The 25461-nt window shown below is 27.3% G+C and overlaps 1 protein-coding gene across 7 annotated transcripts in view; it reads left to right on the top strand.

Moving 5' to 3' along the window:
• drk (growth factor receptor-bound protein 2 drk) overlaps positions 1–25461 on the top strand; it is a 38158-nt gene that overhangs the window by 6378 nt on the left and 6319 nt on the right. For all 7 annotated transcript variants that reach the window (XR_012722785.1, XR_012722784.1, XM_075310358.1 and 4 more), the window contains 3 exons: positions 24049–24146; positions 24224–24343; positions 24458–24623. Coding sequence is in view for 5 of the 7 variants with exons in the window: in XM_075310358.1 (XP_075166473.1) it covers positions 24049–24146; positions 24224–24343; positions 24458–24623 (384 nt within the window). In the remaining 2 variants the exon portion in view is untranslated. The remainder of the gene's footprint in view (positions 1–24048; positions 24147–24223; positions 24344–24457; positions 24624–25461) is intronic.

The raw sequence follows: 25461 nt of genomic DNA, 5'->3' as shown, positions 1-25461 counted from the left end.
AATTTAGGCGACCGTGGGTGTCCACCTTTCAGAGGTTTCACTGTATTCGTTTTTCGTCAAAATTGCGATAAATTTTCATAGGTGGTAACACTTTCCGCTAATTAAGAATCTTCTAGTGGATTTCAATACCACGGAAATAAAGCTATTATAATAACTAAATATAAAATGCTTTAAAATTCGCATAGATCATTTAATTCGAATTATTTTTTAATGGTCATTGATTTTAGAAGCAATTTAAATTCACTCAAATTTCACATAAAATCCCCCACATTCAATTTTGCAAAGTCATTAGAAATAATTCAATTTGTAAATAAATTTTACACAAAATCAAAAGGATGGCACCAACAATCTACAATAGTTTTCTTTTTATAAAACTATATGATTTGCAACTTAAGATACTATGGTGTATATGAAACATATAGCGACTTGTTGATTAAAAAAATATCTATCTGGGTATAACCAAATAACATTGTTGTAATACTAGATGTTCATAGAACTTAAATGTAGTATGACTAAATGACTCATAGCGCCACAGTAGTGTCGTATCACAAATAGTTTGCGCCCAAGAATATTATGATAATAAATTATTCCGCAAATACTGCGCTGGCAAAGGCAAATCAAATGAACATAGTAAAATATGTGACCCCCCTTTTCCCATTGAATTGTATGGTAATTATTCATAGCATATGTGCCTGTGTGTGTGTGTCTGTGTATTTAACTGACCAACCAAACCTAAAAATATAATATATTTTGTTATCTTCTAATGTGAAACCAAACCTACTTTAATGGTACCGCAAAAGTTAAACTTGAGATTAAAGGGAATTTAACACCTACACAATTCCTAATAAAAAAATCGTAATTTATTAATTGGGCGAGGTTAAAGGAAATTTAAGGTTTTCTTATTTTCCCACCAAGTAGCGAAGGAGTCAAATTCAATGTCTTTTGTATTAAAGACATAAATATTGTATTTATTTATAAACATAAAAATTATGATTACATCAACATGTCGTTTAAGGTGCCATTAAAAATCTACTAGTGAGATTGACATGGGGATTGAATTTGAACAATCACCTAAGAAAGAACGAAAGAAAATTTTACCGATAAAATTCCAAACAAAAAAATCTTGCTTGCAAAATTTTATTTCTATAGAAAATTTTTGTCAAAATTTTATTTCTATAGAAATTTTTATCAAAATTTTATTTCTATAGAAATTTTTTTTCAAAATTTTATTTCTACAGAAAATGTTGTCAAAATTTTATTTCTATAGGAAGTTTTGTCAAAATTTTTTCCTACAGGAAATTTTGTCAAAAATTTTTTTCTAAAGAAAATTTTTGTCAAAGTTTTATTTCTATAGGAAATTTAGTCACAATTTTATTTCTATAGAAAATTTTTTCAAAATTTTATTTCTATAGAAAATTTCGTCAAAATTTTATTTCTGTAGAAAATTTGTCAAAATTTTATTTCTATAGAAAATTTTGACAAAATTTTATTTCTATAGAAAATTTTGTCAAAATTTTATTACTATAGAAAATTTTGTCAAAATTTTATTTCTATGGAAAATTTTGACAAAATTTCATTTCTATAGAAAATTTTATTTCTATAGAAAATTTGCAAAATTCTATTTCTATAGAAAATTTTGTCAAAATATTATTTCTATAGAAAATTTCGTCAAAATTGTATTTCTATAGAAAATTTTGTAAATTTTTTTCTTTTTAAATTTTGTCAAAAATTTATTTCTATAGAAAAATTTTTCAAAGTTTTATTTATTTAATTATTTTATTCATTTAATCAACCAACGCCTCTATGGACTAAATGTTGATAGATTTGATACATTATATCTATAGAAAAATTTTTTTTCAAAATTTTATTTCTATAGAAAATTTTATTTCTACAGAAAAAGTTATCAAAATTTTATTTCTATAGAAAATTTTGTCAAAAATGTATTTCTATACAAAATTTTCTCTAAATTTTATTTCTATGGAAAATTTTCACAAAATTTTATTTCAATGGAAAATTTTCTCAAAATTTCATTTCTATAAAAAATGTTGTCAAAATTTTATTTCTATAGAAAATATTCTCAAAAAATTTATTCTATAGAAAATTTTGTCAAAATTCTATTTCTGTAGAAAATTTTGTCAAAATTTTATTTCTATAGGAAATATTGTCAAAAATTTATTTTATAGAAAATTTTGTCAAAATTTTTTCTATAGAAAATTTTGTCAAAAATTTATTTCTATAGATTTTTTTTCAATTTTTTTTTCTATAGAAAATTTTCTCAAAATTTTATTTCTGTGGAAAATTTTTCAAAATTTTGTTTCTGTAGAAATTTTTTTTTCAAATTTTTATTTCTATAGGAAATTTTATTTCTATAGAATGTCTATATGTGACATTTTTTCTGGGTTTGTCGAAATTTTTTTTTCTATAGACAATTTTGTCAAAATTTTATTTCTATAGAATTTTTTTTTTTCTATAGAAAAATTTATCAAAATGTTATTTCTATAGAAAATTTTATCAAAATATTATTTCTATACACAATTTTGTCAAAATTTTATTTCTATAGACAATTTTGTCAAAATTTTATTTCTATAGAAATGTTGTCAAAATTTTATTTCTACAGAATATTTTGTTAAAATTTTATTTCTATAGACAATTTTGTCAAAATTTTTAATGTGGTATCTAAGTGGGACTGAACTAAATCGGGCAGCCACTTATACCTAATATAACTAACCTATCAATGAATGTTGTCCTATACCTATTTCTTTTTTGGCGACCCTGATAAAATGACTGTTTTACATCAGTTGCCTCGAAATCTATGACGGAAGCTATTAGAAGGGAGCTGTTTTGTAATACTTGTGTGCATTTTCGCCGTATAAGTTCTAGATAGATGACATGCCTCCAATATGCCTCATTGTTTCTTTTCTTCTTTATATCTAATAATAGTAATTATGATTAAACCGCAAAAATCTATTTGAACTACAATGATCTATAATATTTGTGGTGGGTTTGAGTATGCATAAATATATAATATTTTTTACAACCTATCCACCAGTACTGTGGCCAAGGTTGTAAACTCTGTCTGGAAAAAAATATGTAACGCTTCGAAGAGAATGGGCTGTTAGTAATCTGCTCAGATGTTTCTATGGTATATAGGTGTGGCTCGAAAGGAATTAATTTAGGCAACTGTCCCACGATTTTATTGCTATCAATCTCTGAACTACTGTCATGTTCAATGTCGTAGGGTGTAATATAGTCGACTTCTTTTGAATTTCCTTACTAAAAAGAATAAAAAATAAAACGAAATGAGATTCATTTGGAAATCCAATCATAAAGATATAATTGAATTTCCATTAGCATTAAAAAAAAAAACGTTTATATATTGCACACAAAAATTATAGACCAGCTATTATTTCCACAAAAGAATTAAAATTTAATTTGCAAAATTGAAGGAAAATTATTATTTTTTTTAAATAGTATTCTAAAAGATAAATCATTATTTACCATGTCAGTCATTAGCATTTATAGCCATAGTCAAACCATAGTAAATTCATTCCTCAAATAATTTCGTTTTAATTTGTAACACCAGCGAGACATCCAAATGCGTTGGGGTGTAGAAACGCGGTTAGGCTTCCAACAGTAGCATGGCAAATGAATCACTTTTTCTCAAGTGTTAATTTGTTTTAAACAAAATCTTTTTTCTACAAAGTTTTGGTTCATAAATTAACATACTTTGAATAACATTTACTAACGACAATATCCACGGGCTACATTCCCCATGGAAAAACAAATTGATATTTTGTTATTTTATTATTATGGCTCATTTTTAAAGTTCCTCCATCTCCATAAATCTGTCCAATTTGGTAAGAAATCTCAAAATTAAAAAAAGCGAAAGAATATAACAAAGAAGAGATAAAAGAGGACAAGTAAATAAAAATGAAATTCATATAACAAGCATTGATTGAAAATTTCTGGTTCCAATCAAGTGTCGGTATTGTTCTGAGTAAATTGCTGATGTATGAGTATGGTGGCGAATAAGAAATATTGATAAGACACGTGTAATTGACTTGAGTTGACCCATATTTTTTATGAAGAAGTTAATAAATAAACCGCAAAAGTATTCATGCGAAAATTATTCAATAAATTTCTATGACGAAGAGATATAGGAACTTCATAGGCTATATGTGACATTTTTTCTGGGTTAATAAAAAGAACATTGTTTTAATTTTCATAAGTTGGGATTATGACATATCCCTCTGTCTCTAGAGACTGTATAGGTCTACTAATACCAAGAAAATTGACTTAATATTCATCATTAATTGAGATTATGACCTATCCCTCGGTCATTAGAGATTGTATAGGACACAAGGCCAATTCCACTGCTTGAGCAGTATTCTTAAGACTCATTTCTATCCGAATGAGTCTCAAGACCCTTCTGGTGGAGTCGAGACTATAAAACAAAAATCTGAATATCAGCTTAAGGCCCAGTTTTCTTAAAAACTGTTAATCACTGATTTCGAATTTGTCTTCTTATCAAGGTATTTCTCCACCTGTACTAGGAATGCCCCTGCTTGTCGATTTTTGGCGGCTCAGTCGGTCAGATAGTAGAATCTGATCTCCAGCTTAAGACCCAAGTTTTTAAAATTTTAAGTCTGACAACTTCCAAATTAGAAAAATATCTATAATCTGAATTTCCATATAAAAGGTTTCAAATATACGAGGGCTGCATTTTATATTTCGGGATTAGAGAACAAAAACCTATATTAATCCACGAAAATCACTTTATTTTTTCCAAAATATTCCCCATTAAGATCTATAGAATTTTGCATGCTTTTATTGGACCAATTTTCGAAGCACTTTTCTAGATCCTTACTGACCTGACCGCCTCTGCTCCACCAAACACATACCGATATCAAGATATGTATTTAAAAAATGTCAGACTAAAATAAAAAAAAAAAAAAAACAATTTAATGCCCCACATACACTTTACGATTTAGCTTATTTCTCTTTTTTTTTTACATCACATAACATAATTTTTCCCTAAACAAGTGCTGTAAAAAACATAAACGTGTTTAGAATATGAATTTTTACAAAATTGCTTTAAGCCCTGGACTTTTGCATAATATTTCGGCATAATACACCTATTTCTATACTACCAAAGCCAACATATTTTTTGTGTTTGTTTGACTTGATTGGTGTTTTGTTGCTTCAGTTCACCCATACAAAAATAACCACTTTCGTTCCAGACCCCTTGCTTCACCCAATTTTATAACTATATCCGATGCCATAATTAATGTGAACATGTTCCATTTTATGGTGTGTGTCTGTCTGTCTGTCGTATCTATTGTGGAACAAACAGACCAAGTGCGCGAATACGCAATGAACTGTAATCGCATTTTCGCTTTCATTGCTTAACTGGTTTTCTTTTGTAAAAAGATTTTTATTTCCTTCTTACGTTTTCTTCTTTTAATGGAATGGTATGTGTAACTGCAACTCCAACAGCATCACTACCGGCTCCAATAATCAAGAAACAAAGTTGAAAGCTTTCAATTTCAATTAAGAAAGTCTTCATAGAGTTATTTTCTGTCTGTCTGTCAACATTTACTAAATACGCACACGCAGCAGCTGCCACATTTCCAAGATGCTTCTCACGTTATATAAGCTGTACATTATTACTCTCGACAATTGTTGTCCGTTCAAATTAGGGCAAATTGCCCACAAACGCATATTCCAATCAGTGTAATGTGGGTTATCATTGTTATAAAGTGTCATAAGTTCACGTTCAACTACAATTGATTGTAGGATTCTTTAATTGGAATCTTTATATTTCTCCGAGATTTAGGTGATAGAAGGAAGTTACGCTACTACAATTCTGCAGAAATAGTCTACCAAAATTTAAAAACAAATTTATTGTCAAATTTTTATTTCTATAGAAAATTTTGTCAAAATTTTATTTCTATAGAAAATTTTGTCAAAATTTTATTTCTATATAAAATTTTGTTAAAATTTTATTTTTATCACAAATTTTGTCAAAATTTTATTTCTATAGAAAATTTTATAAAATTTTACTTTTATAGAAAATTTTGTCAAAATTTTATTTCTATAAAAATATTGACAAAATTTTATTTCTATAGAAAATTTTGTCAAAATTTTATTTCTATAGAAAATTTTGTCAAAAATTTTATTTTTATCACAAATTTTGTCAAAATTTTATTTCTATAGAAAATTTTATAAAATTTTTCTTTTATAGAAAATTTTGTCAAAATTTTATTTCTATAGAAAATGTTGTCAAAAATTTTATTTCTATAGAAAATTTTATCAAAAATTTTTTTCCATACAAAAATTTTGTCAAAATTTTATTTCTATAGAAAATTTTGTCAAAATTTTATTTCTATAGAAAATTTTGTCAAAATTTTATTTCTATACAAAAATTTTGCCAAAGTTTTATTTCTATAGAAAATTTTGTCAAAATTTTATTTCTATAGAAAATTTTGTCAAAATTTTATTTCTATAGAAAATTTTGCCAACATATTATTTCTATAGAAAATTTTGTCAACATTTTATTTCTATAGAAAATTTTGTTTTTATAGAAAATTTTATTTCTACAGAAAATTTTGTCAAAATTTTATTTCTACAGAAAATTTTGTCAAAATTTTATTTCTATAGAAAATTTTGTCAAAATTTTATTTCTATAGAAAATTTTATCAAAATTTTATTTCTATACAAAAATTTTGTAAATTTTTTTTCTATAGAAAATTTTGTCAAAATTTTATTTCTGTATAAAATATTTTGTCTATATTTTATTTCTATAGAAAATTTTGTCAAAATTTTATATCTATAGAAAATTTTTTCAAAATTTTATTTCTATAGAAAGTTTTGTCAAAATTTTATATCTATAGAAAATTTTGTCAAAATTTTATTTCTATAGAAAGTTTTGTGAAAATTTTATTTCTGTAGAAAACAAATTTTGACAAAATTTTATTTCTATAGAAAATTTTGTCAAAATTTTGTTGAATTTTTTCCAAATTTAATTTCTATAGAAAATTTTGTCAACATTTTATTTCTATAATTTTTTTTTTCAAAATTTTATTTCTATATAAAAAATTTGTCAAAATTTTATTTCTATAGAAAATTTTGTCAAAATTTTATTTCTATAGAAAATTTTGTCAAAATTTTATTTCTGTATAAAATATTTTGTCTATATTTTATTTCTATAGAAAATTTTGTCAAAATTTTATATCTATAGAAAATTTTTTCAAAATTTTATTTCTATAGAAAGTTTTGTCAAAATTTTATATCTATAGAAAATTTTGTCAAAATTTTATTTCTATAGAAAATTTCCTCAAAAAGTTTTTTTCTATTAAAAAAAACTAAAAAATCCACCCAAACATCAAGAGTTCTGTGATATTTTTTATAAACATTTTTACTATAACCGGTTTACTTCCAATTCTACAGAATTGAATTTTTTCCAAATTTAATTTCTATAGAAAATTTTGTCAACATTTTATTTCTATACATTTTTTTTTTCAAAATTTTATTTCTATATAAAAAATTTGTCAAAATTTTATTTCTATAGAAAATTTTGTCAAAATTTTATTTCTATACAAAATTTTGTCAAAATTTTGTTTCTATATAAAAAATTTGCCAAAATTTTATTTCTATAGAAAATTTCCTCAAAAAGTTTTTTTTTTTTTTTCTATTAAAAAAAAAACTAAAAAATCCACCCAAACATCAATAGTTCTGTGATATTTTTTATAAACATTTTTACTATAACCGGTTTACTTCCAATTCTACAGAGATTCGTATAATCTACAGGAAAATTTCTTGTATGCGACCATTGGGTTATTCTTACTTAATATACGGCCGGGCCTGACTTTCAGCCTCATAAGTATCCCAGCAAAAAAATTTGGAAGTTCTTCAAAGGCACAACTTTAAAAGCACTTCCAGAAGATGCACTCCCAATGATGTTCTTTAGTTTAACTACCCAGGAAGTTCTTTTAATTCAATTTTTCATATTTTTAATGGGTAATTTCAACTTTTTTTTGTTTCAAATAGGTTAAAAACAGAGTAAGAATTGATAAAATTGTACTTATTTATTATTTTGTCGAAAAAAATGCTAAATCCAATCTGAAAAAATTGTGAATTTTTGAAAATATTTGAAGTCAAACGTTTCCGAGAAGCGTTAGAATCCATTCAAAATTATACAAATTATTTATTTGACAAAATATCACAGAATTTTTTAATTTACATCCAAAACATTGAATTCGGATCACACCTAAAGAAGTGATGCAAATTCAGTGCAACGGCAGTTGAAACGGAGGACTTCCGTCCTATGACAAGCCCATGTTAAATTCATCGCTTCTGCGTCAATTTTGCACCACTTCCGGATCCAAAAAGAACATTTTCATTACTTTTTTGGCGACGCTTTTTTTGCTGGGATATTTGGTTTAAATTAAAGAACTTAATTTATTTCCTCTTCAGGGATTTTCTCATTACTGTTTTATATTAAATAACTTGTCATTGTTTTATAAATAAAAAAAAGGTATTTCTAATTACCTCATTCCAGTCTATCTATCACCCATATGTATAAATGTAATTATTTAAACAAAAATAGGAAAAAGTTTCCATTCACTATTGTTTTTTGGTTTTTTGTTTACAATACTCCCAGGACTGATTAATGAACTGAGACCCTCTCTAGTTAACTACTATTTAAAATTCTTTGTTGCAAAAAAAAAAAAAAACAGAAAAAAAGAAAAACCAATGTTGTCATGGAATTTGAAATTTATTTTTAGGTATTTTTCTATTTTATTTTTTCTATTCCAAAATCAAACAAGTTTCAATGTAAAAAACAAAAACAAAAGTTTATTTAACTCTGGTCGACAAAGTCATGTGTGAAAAAAAAAAATCCAGATGAATGAGCCAACAGATTAATGTATAGACGGACGAACTTCCCAGAGTTTACTAATAGTACATAGATACATTCATTCAATGGTGAAGATAATTGTTTATTACTGACACTCTATAACGGCAAGATATGTAATTTTCTTTTTGTTTTTGTTTCCCATGAGTCATAAAAACAATGGCATGAATGGGCCAAGTACAAACAAAATTCATAACTGCTGAAAGAGGACAGACATCATAATCCATGTCTGAAATGAAGAAAATTCCACATCAACGGGATTTTGTTGTTTTCAATCAGAGAGGTAAGGTAACTCTAAGGTTCACTAAACTATACCTTATGACAACACCAGTTTACAATGACTTTGGGATGTTGTATTTTCTCCGTTCGTTTTTACATAGTTCTAGATGAAATAGATTCTATATGGATGTTAGTCAAATGTGTACTCTTCAAAAGAAATATGCTCTGGTGATTGCAATGACTTGATAACACTGATGGAAAACTGATTTTTTCAATTGTACCAAATAGAGCGAAAAATTGTACTTTTTGGGACCAAATTGTACCAACTACCAAAACTAATATATAACAGGAGCATACGACATTAATAAATCACCATGAATCAAATAGAAGAGTTTTCTTTGAAAATTCCTTGTCATAGCGTGTACCTTAAAAATTTCCAAATCGATCCGATTCCCCGATTTGGCTTGCGGAGCCTCTAAGAGAAGCAAGTTTCATCCAATCCGGCTGAAATTTGGTACATGGTGTTAGTATATGGTCTCTAATAACCATGCAAAAATTGGTCCATATCGGTCCATAATTATATATAGCCCCCATATAAACCGATCACCAGATTTGAACTCCGGAGCCTCTTGGAAGACCAAAATTCATCTGATTCAGTTGAAATTTGGAACGTGATGTTAATATATGGCCTCAAACACCCATGCAAAAATTGGTCGATATCGGTCCATAATTATATATAGGCCCCATATAAACCGATCCCCAGATTTGACCTCCGGAGCACCTTGGAAGAGCAAAATTCTTTCCATTCGGTTGAAACTTGGTACGTGATGTTAGTATAGGGTATCCAACAACCATGCAGGAATTGGTTCCTATCAGTCCATAATAATATATAGCTCCCATATAAACCGATCCCCAGATTTGAACTCCGGTGCCTTTTGGAGAAGCAAAATTCATCCTGTCTGGTTGAAATTTGGTACGTGGTGGTAGTGTATGATATTTAACAACCATGTGAGTTGAAATTTGTGGATGACAGTCTTTCGTAGAAATTTCTACGCAATCCATGGTGGAGTGTACATAAGATTCGGCCTGGCCGAACTTACGGCCGTATATACAATATGTCAAGAAAGTCTTTTGACATTGCCAAATATTTAAAATTCCAGAAATAATTGAAGTAAAAATCGAGTTGTTAATTCGTTTTGAGAAAAATAAAATATGTATACTTTGCAATATACATAATAAAATATTTTTTAAAATTAAATTATATTTAATTTTGGAATAAAACATAATTTTTATCCTATTGTCAAAACACTTTCTTGACATACTGTACTTGTTTTAAAATGATTTCTTTCAGGTCAAACGAACTTGATATCGGGTACCATAAATATTTTTTGCCTTACCCAATATTCATGTCTGTCAGGAACCGACTGAAAATGCAGTTACAATTAAACCGCAATAAAACTATCTTTTTTATTTCACTATTAAAGTCTAACGGAGCTGTTTGAAAATAGCCTAAAGGAGACAAATATAACCAGAAAAAACTTCGTTGGTGCGAAATTTTGTTTAGGAGTAAAGAATTATTTTTTGATGTGTAGTTGTGTTTTACGGCTACCGTAAATACATGATAAATTTCATATAACCCGCTCTACTGCTCTGACTTCTTAAGCATTTGAAATCGCGTTGAATAATTTAAATTCTACAAAAATGTTATTGTTGTACCTTTGTACTTTCTATATGTGAAATATACCAAATTTAGTACATTGTAAGGGGTGTGAAGATAAACTCGCGAGTTAAATGCATGGTTTATGTCTCGGCTATGCAATTTTCAATTTGTGGGAGGAATTTAAATTATAGAACGTATGCACATATTTTAAGAAAGTCATTAAAAAAAAGTGCTGCTTCACCAAGCCAAAGCACCATGACATAACACAATGAAAACGAAGTTTTAAAATCTACAAATTGGGTTGCCAATTGCATCAATATTTCCTACTATTAGTTTTTTTGTTGCTGCTTTAAAATTTTCATACACAAAACTCCGCAAAAGGTTTGTTGTAAGCTAGTGTTTTTTTTTTTTTCTAGATAGAAAATAAATTGCATGACTCGCATCATCATTGAGTTTCCAGAAGTATCTCATAGATATTGTTGCCTTAACTTGCTATTGGCTGTGGTGGTTACCGCATATAGAAAAATATCTTATTTATGTTCCATGTGTGTTGCCATAAACAAAAAAGAAAAAAACACTGCCAAATGTTAAAATCTCTAAAGAAAATGAATGCAAATTTTATTGATTTTTGAATATGTTTCTTCTGGTCAACCATTAACCAACAACTACATAGATAGGCAACAAAAGGTATACATATATGGACAATACAGGCGAGCATGGAATAAAAAGATCAATTTTCATGTAAATATTTAAAATATTTTTGGGTTAAACAAATGCCGATATAACGAATTGTATAGATAGAAAAAAAAACATTAGTTTGGCAAACATTTACACATATCTCATTCTGTCATAATATGCGTAACGATAAATTCCATACAATCATACAAAAGATTAATTTCTTTTCTGGTTAATGCGATTTTAAACCAACGAGGTTTTTTCGGTTGAACGAAGTTCGTTGGGAACAAACGCCAGAACAGGTACCAGAAACAAAGATTTATTTGCCGTTAAAGCCAAATAAATTTATAATAAATATATTAATAAAATAATTAGTCTTTGGTCAAAAATTTCGTTTCGTAGAAAATACATAATTTGTTTTATTCTAAAAATCTAATCAATCTTGAGTACCTTCGCTTGGTCTAATACTTCTTGTTCGCCTTTTAAGGTCGTCTTTTTCCATTTAGCCACAGTGGTCACATTTATCTCGAGGAACAGTGCGTGTACTTTTTCCCAGGCTATATATTGAGACTCCCAAACACATCTTGCAACATCAATATTTACCAGAGACAGTGTTACCAGTATTGGGGATTTTCCCCAAATTGGGTATATTGTTTCGGGAATGGGGACGAAATTTCTGAGTTGGGGACTTGGTGGGGGATTTGGTGGGGAATTTCCATAAATTTGGGGATTTTTGTAAGGATTTTTTCGAGAAATAGGTTTAATCTTTTTTAACAAAATTTTATTTCGATAGGAAATTTTGTCACAAATCTATTTCTATAGACAATTTCGCCAAAATTTTATTTCTATAGAAAATTTTGTAAAAATTTTATTTCTATAGAAAATTTTGCCAGCATTTTATTTCTATATAAAATGTTGTCAAAATTTTGTTTCATATTGGTTGTGAAATAATACAATATGACTGAAAAACAAACCAACAATAAAAAAAAATTGTTCCCATAGAAAATTTTGTCAAAATTTTATTTCTATACAAAATGTTGTCAAAATTTTATTTCTATACAAAATGTCGTCAAAATTTTCAAAAGTTTATTTCTATAATAAATTTTTTCAAAAATTTATTTCTATAGAAAATTTTTCTCAATTTTTTTCTAATTTTCTACAGAAGAGCCTTTTGCTTTTTTTCAAAAAAACTTGTCAAAAATGAATTTGGGGATTTTTGTGAGGAATTTAAGGAATTGGGGAGTTTTGGGAACGAAAACATCATAATTTGGATACAAGAGCCAGAAAAATACTGGTAACACTGACCAGAGGATAGACCAGAGATAAAAATCTGGATCCCAATCTTTTTCCAATTGGCCACTGTGGTCACATTATTCCTCCTTTTCCAGGCCATATATTGAGACTCCCAAACACCTTTTGCAATATGCGCTTTTAACATCGGACTAAAAGATCTATCTTTCACATACAAATCCCCATCATTTTCCATTTGACCACAGTGGACACATTTCCCTTTGTTTCGTATATGCAACATTACAGAGATTCGGAAATTTTTTGGCAAAAGATTTTTATACCAGAGCTATCGTTTCAGTGTATCTTTGGTTAAAATTTGGCTTTAAATTTCTCCATTTATACCAATTTCTATGGAGAATAATATTTGATTTTTTGCATTCGTATATAACTAATTTTTTCACATATAGGTGGCGCTGAAACAAATATTCATTTACCGAATTAAAAGGTGGTTCAAATTTCAAGAGCCGATGTTGATTTTGAATAAAACACAAACTATTTAGGAAATTATTGTAATTTTATTTTATTATTATATATTGGTATTAATCAATAATGTATGGAACAAAATATCTGTCAAATGGGCGCCGCGACCTCGGTGGCACACCTTCATCCGATGGTTCAAATTTTCGATGACCTGAGGCATAATGGAGGTTCTATGCCGTTAATGTGCCGAATTATCTCATCCTTTAGCTCTTGAATTGTTGCTGGCTTATCGACGTACACCTTTTCTTTCAAATAACCCCAAAGAAAAAAGTCCAACGGTGTCAAATCACATGATCTTGGCGGCCAATTGACATCGCCATTACGTGAGATAACACGGCCATTGAATTTGTTGCGCAAAAGAGCCATTGTTTCGTTAGCTGTGTGACAAGTGGCACCGTCCTGCTGAAACCACATATCGTCCACATCCATATCTTCCAATTCGGGCCATAAAAAGTTCGTTATCATCTCACGATAGCGAACACCATTCACAGTAACCGCCTGACCGGCCTCATTTTGGAAAAAATACGGCCCGATGATGCCGCCAGCCCATAAACCGCACCAAACAGTCACTCTTTGTGGGTGCATTGGTTTTCGACAATCACTCTTGGATTCTCATTCGCCAAAATGCGGCAATTCTGTTTATTGACGAATCCACTGAGGTGAAAATGTGCCTCATCACTGAAGATGATTTTCTTCGAAAATTGATCATCCACTGTTGCCATTTCTTGGAACCATTTAACACGTTGTTGGATTGTGTATCTCTCCATGGTTCAAATTGAGTAAGTCTCAAATAGAGAAATGTCAAATAAAATTCGGAAAAAAAAACTTAGCGTTTAGGTGTGGTTCACATTCAACATCGGCCCTTACAATTTAACCACCCTTTACATATATTCCCTTACATACTTGGTGGACATTGTCAAAAAAAAAAATTGTTGTTACTCTTTGTTTATTACTCTCAAATCGCTTAGGTTTTGACACACGATCCCAACCAAAAATATGAAAAATATTATTTTCTTTTTTTTTTGTTCCTAATAATGGATGTTTACTTTTTTAATTCCATTATTTTCATATTTAATGGACAGTATTGACCATACCCCGCATACACATAAAGTTTGACTCAATTTTCAAAAATTGAAAAAAAAAACATTTTCATTTTCCTTGGACACACATCTAAAATGATTTGTTTTACGTTTTAGTTGGCACTGATTTCTGGTTGTTTAGGAATATACGATTGAAATAAACATTTTGCCGTCATAGATAATTCTATAGCTTTTTGGCGAAGGAAATATTTTTGGCTTTTGCTACAAAATATTGTTAATGATGTAATAATGCTATTTAAAAATGATTCTTGGTGTGATGTTTATTTATATTATTATTGTTTTTTTTTTTGTCTTAAGAAAGCATATGGTATGTGTTTAATTAAATACCAGTTTGCCCAAAAAAAATGCAAATAATAATTTGTGTAGCATTTTTATAGCCTGCATTTTAGTATGGCAGATACACTCACTTTCCCAGTAAAAACTCCTATAACCAGGCATCCCCAAGATCACTGTGGCCATTTGGAAAAATATGGGCTGTAGTAGTCCTGTAGTGCTCATGAAAATCTAATTTATCATAACCGAAACCATCCGGTGATGGTAAGTCAATATTTTCAAGCATATGGTATTGCTGTGGTTATGGCACAAATGCCTTTGGATAAGCAGTTTTTCACCTCATGTACTTACCCAATTTTTTCTGGACAGTTATTCAGTAACCACTTTGTGTCCAATATAAACGCAATGACCAACATAACATTCTTTAAAAAAAAGGATTCCATCAGTATTCGATCCTGGACCCCGCATGTTATGATGTGTTTTGTAATCAGGCACTAGTAACCGATATGTGTTGTTATTGGTAACCCATTATTTTTTAAACTCTGGCAATGCTGCAACTATTAACCCTCTAATGCCCCAATTTTTTGCCATCTGATTAAATTTTTCAACGACACGAAAGCAAGAAAACTAAACAAGAAAAATTTATACGGTAAAATTCAGTATATGCTGCAAGGCCTCTTGAATAACTTCAACTAAGTTTTCTTTTTATTTTACCCATTTTTGTTGTTTTAAGGTGTGTTTTACTAAAAGCTTCCTTATTAAATGAAGACCGCTTAAAGGCGGACTTGGGTTAAGATATTGATTATTGATAATATCGAAAGAATTACCAGCTTTTGCTCATAGAAATATATATTTCTTTACCAAAACCAAATGAATCTTTTTTTCCATTTATCGCAATAGGTTTATTAACTCGAACATCACTTGCTAATTTTAAACTCACATGTAGGTGTCATTATAATAACACTATTTTTATAGATTTTTTCCATGTGGGCAGAAGACAAATTTGATTCGGAAGATATTTATAAAAGAAAGTTTACCATATTTGATTTAAATGATTTATGAATAATTCGTCTAAACGATAAAAAAAAATAAAAGATTGACAAAAACTAAACATAAAATTAACATTATTTAATTGGAATTCCATTTGTTTTCATAAGCATTCCATTGCTTTTCATTTTAAATTCTGATTTTATGGCAATTAATCTTGGGAAAAAATAAGTGTTCAAATGTAATTAAAAAAGCATTTTGGTAATTGTTTATAAATAAATGTATATAGTACTAAACATACGCCTAAGCAAAATATTGTTCTTGAAACTTCTCTCTCTCGAGAAAATTCATAAGTGCTTACCTTGACAGATTTCGTGCTTCTTTCGTTAATTGGTAGCTATTGAAATTTAGATTTCACCCTCAGTTCTCTATAGTTTGCGATTAACAACAATTACGTGCTTGTTTAAAATTTTTGTTTTTGTAAATGATATGTTTAAGATAAGCAAATATACTATTATTATTAGTTTTTTTGTAGCAATTTTTTTTCAACTTCTGTTGAATTTGCAAATTTTTACACGAACTAGGTTTGTAGGCAATGAAAAATAATTTTAAAAAATAACGGTATTTTTTTAAACAAAACAGAATGAAATATATTAAAAAAAATTAAAATAAATAGACTAAAAATTAAATAATTAAAACAACCAGAATCATAAGATGTTATATTTAAATGGATTTGAGAGGAATCAAGACACTAATCTAAAGAGTATAAATATCCTGGAATATTTTAGGGTTCGTCAAAATCATGTAAACGAAAATAAATCCCTGTATCCGCGAATATACGTTTCAGCGCCACCTATATGAGAACAATGAGTTAAATACCAAAATATTGCGATATAATCCTCCAAACAAATGAGAACCCCAAACACAGTTTGGAATATCCGTTCCAACCATTGGATCCAGGACTATAAGATATATCTTTCACATATAAATTCATGAGGATGCTCTAACAGAAGCGGTGAGGAGCTACAAAGTTAATCCTGTTTAGGAGTTCGATCACCCCTTAAAGCGACTGACTACCATAGACCTTATGTCTGCATTCGAGCCAAAAATTTCTCCCAAATTATTAAAAACATTTAACAAAAAACTACCAAATAAAAAATCTTATTTTGCAGTGTTTAATCAAATTTTTGTGGTTATTACAAAAAAAGTTTCTTCCAAAGAAATGTTTTATTATTTTATTTTAGAGATTTATTTATTATTTTATGATCACTATATTTCATGTTAGCCTGATACCGAAACAGGCAATTGACGTCCAAATGCATTATATCTAATTATACAATTATTTTTCGAGCTTTATGGACAGATATAGATTAAGGGACATGGTTAATAGAGTCATTGAAAAGAATTGTATAATTAGATTTTATGATCACTCCTAATAGCGACAATTTATTTGGGTGTATAAATACACCTTGAATTGTAAATGTGTTGAAGTTTTAAATATTTTTATTTCTATAGACAATTTTGTCAAAATTTTATTTCTACAGAAAATTTTGTAAAATAAAATCAATAGTCTTTATTAGCATAATCCACAAAAATTAATTTTATTGTATATCTACCCCTGATGAAGCAATCCAACGTAATTGCGAAATATTGAAGAATAAAAGGAACTAATACAAGCAAAAAAAAAACGATCTAAAGCTTGAATAATTATTTTCTTTTAAAAAAAAAATTCTATAGAAAATTTTGTCAAAATTTTATTTCTATAGAAAAATTTGTCAAAATTTTATTTCTATAAAAAATTTTGTCAAAATTGTATTTCTATAGAAAATTTTGTCAAAATTTTATTTCTATAGAAAATTTTGTCAAAATTTTATTTCTATAGAAAATTTTGTCAAAATTTTATTTCTATGGAAAATTTTGTCAAAATTTTATTTCTATAGAAAATTTTGTCAAAATTTTATTTCTATAGAAAATTTTATCAAAATTTTATTTCTATAGAAAATTTTGTCAAAATTTTATTTCTATAGAAAATTTTGCCAAAATTTTATTACTATAGAAAATTTTGTCAAAATTTTATTTCTATAGAAAATTTTGTTAAAATTTTATTTCTATAGAAAATTTTGTCAAAATTTTATTTCTACAGAAAATTTTGTCAAACTTTTATTCCTATAAAAAATTTTGTCAAAATTCTATTTCTATAGAAAATTTTGTCAAAATTATATTTCTATAGAAAATTTTGTCAAAATTTTATTTCTATAGAAAATTTTGTCAAAATTTTATTTCTATTGAAATTTTGGCAAATTTTTATTTCTTTAGAAAATTTTGTTAAAATTTTATTTCTATAGAAAATTTTGTCAAAATTTTATTTCTATAGAAAATTTTGTCAAAATTTTATTTCTACAGAAAAGTTTGTCAAAATTTTAGTCAAAATTCTATTTCTATAGAAAATGTTGTCAAAATTCTAATTCTATAGAAAATTTTGTCAAAATTCTATTTCTATAGAAAATTTTGTCAAAATTCTAATTCTATAGAAAATTTTGTCACAATTTCATTTCTAGAGGACATTTTGTCAAAATTTTATTTCTAAAGAAAATTTTGTCAAAATTTTATTTCTATGGAAAATTTTGTTAAAATTTTTTTCTATAGAAAATTTTGTCAGAATTTTATTTCTCAAGAAAATTTTGTCAGAATTTTATTTCTATAGAATTTTTATTTCTATAAAAATTGTGTCTAAATTTTATTTCTATAGAAAATTTTGTCAAAATGTTTGAATGTCCGTGAAAATAAAAAATTACCAGTAAAATTCATGTTAAAATTGACTTCGTGCTGAAAATAGCTCTGTTAAAATTAACATAGCTTTAGCAGAGCTCCGTTATACACTTAATAGAGGAAAACATTAAATTAACTTTAACAAAAAGAAAATAAATAAAAGAAATAATACATACAAAAAAAAAAACGATCTAAAGCTTGAATAATTATTTTCTATTAAAAAAAAATTTTGTCAAAATTTTATTTCCATAGAAAATTTTGTCAAAATTTTATTTCTACAGAAACAATTTATCAAATTTTTATTTCTATAGAAATTTTATTTCTAAAGAGTTAAAGTTAAAGTCAAACGTAACCACTGTGCAAAAACTATAGAGGGGGTAATATACACCCATATACCATCCCATCTTAGTCACAGAGTTCCCTGGGTCTGGATACAAGCTGATGTACCAAGGCTTTCTGGATAACCAGGCCAGACTACTCATTTATCTAGAACATGTACACTATACTTTCGACTTTTCTTTTTACATAGATTTCCAAAATTTTTAATAATTTTATAAGTTTAATTGTACCATAATTTTTACATATACTATTTTTATATCGTTGTCCTCCATACCATGAAATCTGGTTGATGACAATCATTCATGCTGAACGGTAAACTCAGTTGTTGACCATACTCAATAAACCGAGAAGTAAAACAAAACTCCAAAAATAAAAAGAAAACAAACAAAACTTAATCAAGCAAATATCGTTTACTTAATACCAACTAAGTCACTATGAATATTTTTTTATTATAAACTGAAGGTATTCCGACTGCACCAACCAAGTAGTACATAGATATTATAAGCGTGTGACCGACCAAACCAGATAGACAGCCGCGACCAACATCGCCGAGCCAACCAAGCAGCCAAAAATTAAACAATAACCATAGCAACAGCTGTGAAGCAAGAGCAAATGTTCTGCAAACAAACAAAAAATGCATTGCTGCAACTAGACAGACACCAGCAACATAGCCTTGTGCTTGACATGGTCATTATTATAATCATTAACATGACTACATCATCATTATGATGTTAACAATGCTAAATGGCAAAGAAACGGCAGTGGCATCATTAACCATAAAGCAGAAGCATTTTTTCTTTTTTGTGGCAGACTTGACTTTGTATACTGGAAGCTGCCATTGACTGGGCAGATGCCCATTCTGTGGTCTTTGTAATTGGCCCTTGCAATGACATAAAAACTATATAGTTTTCTTTCTTCTTTGATGGCAATATAAATTCTTGAATTAAATAGGGGTTAATTATTTGTAGGGATTTTCGATTTCAATTTCGTATAAAAATAAAATTTTGGCAAAATTTTCTATAGAAATAAAATTTTGACAAAATTTGTTATAGAAATAAAATTTTGACAAAATGTTTTATAGGAATGAAATTTGGACAAAATTTTCTATAGAGATAAAATTTGAACAAAATTTTCTATATAAAAAAATTTGACAAAATTTTCTATAGAAATAAATTTTTCTATAGCGATAAAATTTTGACAAAATTTTCTATAGAAATAAAATTTTGACAAAATTTTCTATAGAAATAAAATTTTGACAAAATTTTCTATAGAAATAAAATGTTGATAAAAATTTCTGTAGAAATAACATTTTTACAAAATTTTCTATATAAAAAAAATTTGACAAAATTTTCTATAGAAATAAAATTTTTTATAGCGATAAAATGTTGACAAAAAATTCTATGGAAATAAAATTTTGACAAAATTTTCTATAGAAATAAAATTTTGACAATATTTTCTATAGAAATAAAATGTTGTTAAAATTTTCTGTAGAAATAAAATTTTTACAAAATTTTCTATACAAAAAAGTTTTGACAAAATTTTCTATAGAAATGAAATTTTCTATAGCGATAAAATTTTGACAAAATTTTCTATAGAAATAAAATTTGGACAAAATTTTCTATGGAAATACAATTTTGACAATATTTTCTATAGAAACAAAATGTTGATAAAATTTTCTGTAGAAATAAAATTTCTACAAAATTTTCTATACAAAAAAATTTTGACAAAATTTTCTATAGAAATAAAATTTGGACAAAATTTTCTATGGAAATAAAATTTTGACAAAATTTTCTCTGGAAGCTGCCATTGACTGGGAAGATGCCCACTTTGTGGTCTTTGTAATTGGCCCTTGCAATGGCATAAAAACTATATAGTTTTCTTTGATGGCATTATAAATTCGAAAATTGTTCCTATATTAAATACGTTAGGTCTTGAAATAAATAGCGGTTTATTATTTGTAGGGCTTTTCGATTTCAATTTCGTATAAAAATAAAATTTTGGCAAAATTTTCTATAGAAATAAAATTTTGACAAAAATTTTTATAGAAATAAAATTTTAACAAAATGTTTTATAGAAATGAAATTTGGACAAAATTTTCTATAGAAATAAAATTTGAACAAAATTTTCTATAAAAATAAAATTTGGAGAAAAGTTTCTATGCAAATAAAATTTGGACAATTTTTTTATAGAAATAACATTTTCGACTAAACTTTCTGTAGAAATAAAATTCGGACAAAAATTCTTTGGAAAGAAATAAAACTTGAACAAAATTTTTCTACAAAAATCAAATTTGAACAAAATTTTCTATAAAAATAAAATTTTCTTTAAAAATAAAATTTGGGCAAAATTTTTTATAGAAATAAAATTTTGGACAAAATCTTCTATAGAAATAAAATTCGGACAAAAATTCTTTTGAAAGAAATAAAACTTGAAAAAAATCTTCTATAAAAATCAAATTTGGACAAAATTTTCTATAAAAATAAAATTTTGACAAAATTTTCTATAGAAATAAAACTTGAACAAAATCTTCTATAAAAATCAAATTTGAACAACATTTTCTATAAATATCAAATTTTGACAAAATTTTCTATAGAAATAAAATTTGGACAAAATTTTCTATAGAAATAAAAGTTTGACAAAATTGTCTATAGAAATAAAATTTTGACAAAATTTTCTATCGAAATAAAATGTTGATAAAATTTTCTGTAGAAATATAATTTTGACAAAATTTTCTATAGAAATGAAATTTGGACAAAATTTTCTATAGAAATAAAATTTTAACAATATTTTCTATAAAAATAAAATTTGGAGAAAAGTTTCTATGGAAATAAAATTTGGGCAAAATTTAATATAGAAATAAAATGTTGATAAAATTTTCTGTAGAAATATAATTTTGACAAAATTTTCTATAGAAATGAAATTTGGACAAAATTGTCTATAGAAATAAAATTTTAACAAAATTTTCAATAAAAATAAAATTTGGAGAAAAGTTTCTATGGAAATAAAATTTGGGCAACATTTTTTATAGAAATAAAATTTTGGACAAAATCTTCTATAGAAATAAAATTCGAACAAAAATTCTTTTGAAAGAAATAAAACTTGAACAAAAACTTCTATAAAAATCAAATTTGGACAACATTTTCTATAAAAATAAAATTTTGACAAAATTTTCTATAGAAATAAAATTTGGACAAAATTTTCTATAGAAATAAAATTTGGACAAAATTTTCTATGGAAATAAAATTTGGACAAAATTTTCTATAGAAATAAAATTTGGACAAAATTTTCTATAGAAATAAAATGTTGATAAAATTTTCTGTAGAAATAAAATTTTTACAAAATTTTCTATATAATAAAAAATTTTTACAAAATTATCTATATAAAAAAAAATTTGACAAAATTTTCTATAGAAATAAGATTTGGACGAAATTTTTTATAGAAATAAAATTTTGACAAAATTTTCTATAGAAATAAAATTTGGACAAAATTTTCTGTAGAAAAATTTTCTATGGAAATACAATTTTGAAAAAATTTTCTCTAGAAATAAAATTCGGACAAAACTTTCTATAGAAATAAAACTTGAACCTAATTTTCTGTAGAAATAAAATTTGGAAAAAATTTTCTATAGAAACAAAAATTTTGACAAAATTTTCTTTAGAAATAAAATTTTGATAAAATTAAATTTCTTTAAAAAATTTAATTTTAGACTTTATAATTTTATGAAAAACAACTAATCGAATTTTGACGTTGATCAAAATCGATTTGTCGACTTTCATTATGGGCAGGTATGGTCCCCAACCATTTTCTAGTCCAATTTAAATCCTGTTTAACCAGCATGTGACTCTCAAAACTATTCATACAGGGCACAAAGAATAGCATCATGCCACAAAAAAAAAGAAAAACACAGGCTCCTGGCATTTCCATAACCCGCCGCCGCCATTCATGTGCGCTTTGGTCGTGTGGCAGGGTGCTGTAAACCTAAAACCTGATTGTGGTTGTACCAAATCCATATTGTCTGGATTTAGTTTTTCTTTTCTCTCTTTGGCCGTTAAAAAAGGGTCGTCTGGTGGGGGATCCATAGAATTTGTTTATCCTCTCTTGTTTTTTTTAGAACCTATGCTATTGCATTCCTAGTCTTGGGGATGTACACTTTCAACTGTTGCCAGACTAAAGTGCTTATGTTGCTTTTTTTTTGCGTTCATGAGAGCTTCATTTCCTTTGAGCCGCCAGTAGCATTTGTAAAACAATCGCTAGTGTTCATTGTTAGTTTTTATGAAACTCTTGTTATTATTTGTGGGCCATACGCCGCGCCATATCATGGTATAAACCACACACACCTTTTTATTTTCTTCTTCAGATATCCTTTAAGTGTTAGAGATTTTGTTGTTATTTTGTTTTTATGAAATTAATCGAGAGCGTGAAAAAGAAAATTGTTTCGTTTTTTTTACTGGGATTATGGGAAAAATAAAAGATTTATTATGGGGATAATTTAAGAATTTTTGCCCCTTTTTAAGGTAGAAGAGAAAATTAGTGCAGACTGCCACTGTACTTAACCTAACCTAACCTAACCTACTTTAAGTTTTATCAGTATCAATGAATCCAACAAAACTTCCACACAACAAAAAAAGACCAAAACTGTCTCTATTGTAATAAAAAACAATAAAACATTTCCAAAACATTTTAAACATTCCCTCTGGGTCTAACGAATCACAAAGTTTTGCCATTAATTTCATTGATGATGAATTAGAATAAAAGAGAACATCATATGAAGGGGGAGGGCCCCCTTCCACCGACATACTGTTTGAGCATTTTAAGTCACAAAACTATCAGTTTTTTTATTCTCCACTTGTTCCATTTTTTGTTTTGGTTTTTGTTTTTATGAATAAAAAATCAAATATCAGACTAAAATAGATACAAACCTTAGCAACACATTTACCCATATATTAATTATATGCAAAGAAAATAAATAATAACAAAACAATATAAATAAAGACTAAACGAATGCATACACAAGCCGCCAAATTATTCAAATTTATAATCATAGAACAGAGCCATGTGGAGAAATTGGGGCTTAGAAAAATTAAGACAAAAAACATTAATAAATGTGTCATGTAGTTGGAGTTTTTAGTCTAAATATCAGAAAAACTTACTCTGGAAAAAAATTATGGAAAAATTTGATTTTTCTTAAAATCATCAACATTTTTAGGAAACTTCATTAAAATTAAAATCCAGTTGGTTTTGAAAAATTCCTTATGCTTGCAAAAAAAACCTTTTCCCCATATTTAATTTATCTATGTATGGAAAAATTTATAATACCTTCTTCTATTATTTTTTGTTTTTAGATTTTAAATATGGAAGATGATTCAAATTGGTATCGTGCCGAATTAGATGGTAAAGAAGGTCTTATCCCCAGCAATTACATAGAAATGAAAAATCACGAGTAAGTTCTAGCTACCACAAAAAAATCTAAAATTGAATAAAATAATTGAATTGTTTTTATTTACGATCTCTTTACAGCTGGTATTATGGTCGCATAACCCGCGCCGATGCTGAAAAATTATTATCAAATAAACATGAGGGTGCTTTCTTAATACGTATCAGTGAATCCAGTCCGGGTGATTTCTCATTATCGGTTAAGTAAGTCAATTTGGCCCACCCTGATCAACTGTTACCAAGTGTTGTGTTGGTTGGGCATATTGTTTGCATTAATTAGTATCTAATTTGTAATTTTATTTATTATTTTCCCTATAGGTGCCCCGATGGTGTTCAACATTTTAAGGTATTACGTGACGCACAAGGTAAATTCTTCCTTTGGGTGGTTAAGTTTAATTCTCTAAATGAATTGGTTGAATATCATCGAACGGCAAGTGTATCGAGATCACAAGATGTTAAACTGAGAGATATGATACCTGAAGAGGTGAGTAGATGTACTATATATTTACAAAAAAAAAAAAAAAAAAAAAAAACAAGTAGGGAAATGTATATTTGTAGTATTGCTTAAATTATTTGTGGGCTAACAAACTTCATTTACAAAATCGATCTAATTTCAAAAATGGACAGTGTCGGCTAATGTGATTCCAAAATAAAATAAGTGGAGGGCCTTTGACCGAGGTTTGATATTTCTCTTCCAAACAGATACCAAATTATGCTACCGCTAACGTTTGAGACGCGGGTTTTGAGACTTTTTCCTATATACGCATATATCAAATTGGTCGAAATCGAGCTCAAACCGATAAGAGTGGACAACCATTGGCCGAGGTTTATGGGTTTCTCCTATCGACAGTGACCAAAGTGGACTAACTCGATATTAAAAAATTATAAGTGGTTGGGGTTTAAGACTTTCTGCTATGGACAGAATATGGGCCCCAAGAAAATTATATGATAACTTCATTTTATTTTTTGGATATTCTGGCAATATCTCTGACCTTACGAATTCGTAGCGACTTTTAATAATTGCTGATTAATGTTATAAAATAATTTCTCAAGAAAGATAGAAAATTTTACTTAAAAAAGGCACTCTGAGATGAGAGACTAGTGGGGTTAGTAGTAGGGACAGTTGTACAAACAACTAGAGATTCCAATACGGATCAGGGATAGGTCCTATCTTCTACACAAAATTTCTGATTCAAAATTCTGATTCAACCACGAAATTAATTGATCCAATTAATTTTTTAATTGAAATGTCTTCAATCACAGAAATGATAGTATCAATTAAAAAATTAATTGAAGGTCAATTAAAAAGTTAATTGATTCAA

The sequence above is a fragment of the Haematobia irritans genome, chromosome 5 (assembly GCF_050003625.1).
Source record: "Haematobia irritans isolate KBUSLIRL chromosome 5, ASM5000362v1, whole genome shotgun sequence".
NCBI classification, from domain to species: Eukaryota; Metazoa; Arthropoda; class Insecta; order Diptera; family Muscidae; genus Haematobia; species Haematobia irritans.
The sequence above is the reverse complement of the archived record's forward strand: the minus strand, read 5'-3'. Positions and strand labels throughout refer to the sequence as shown.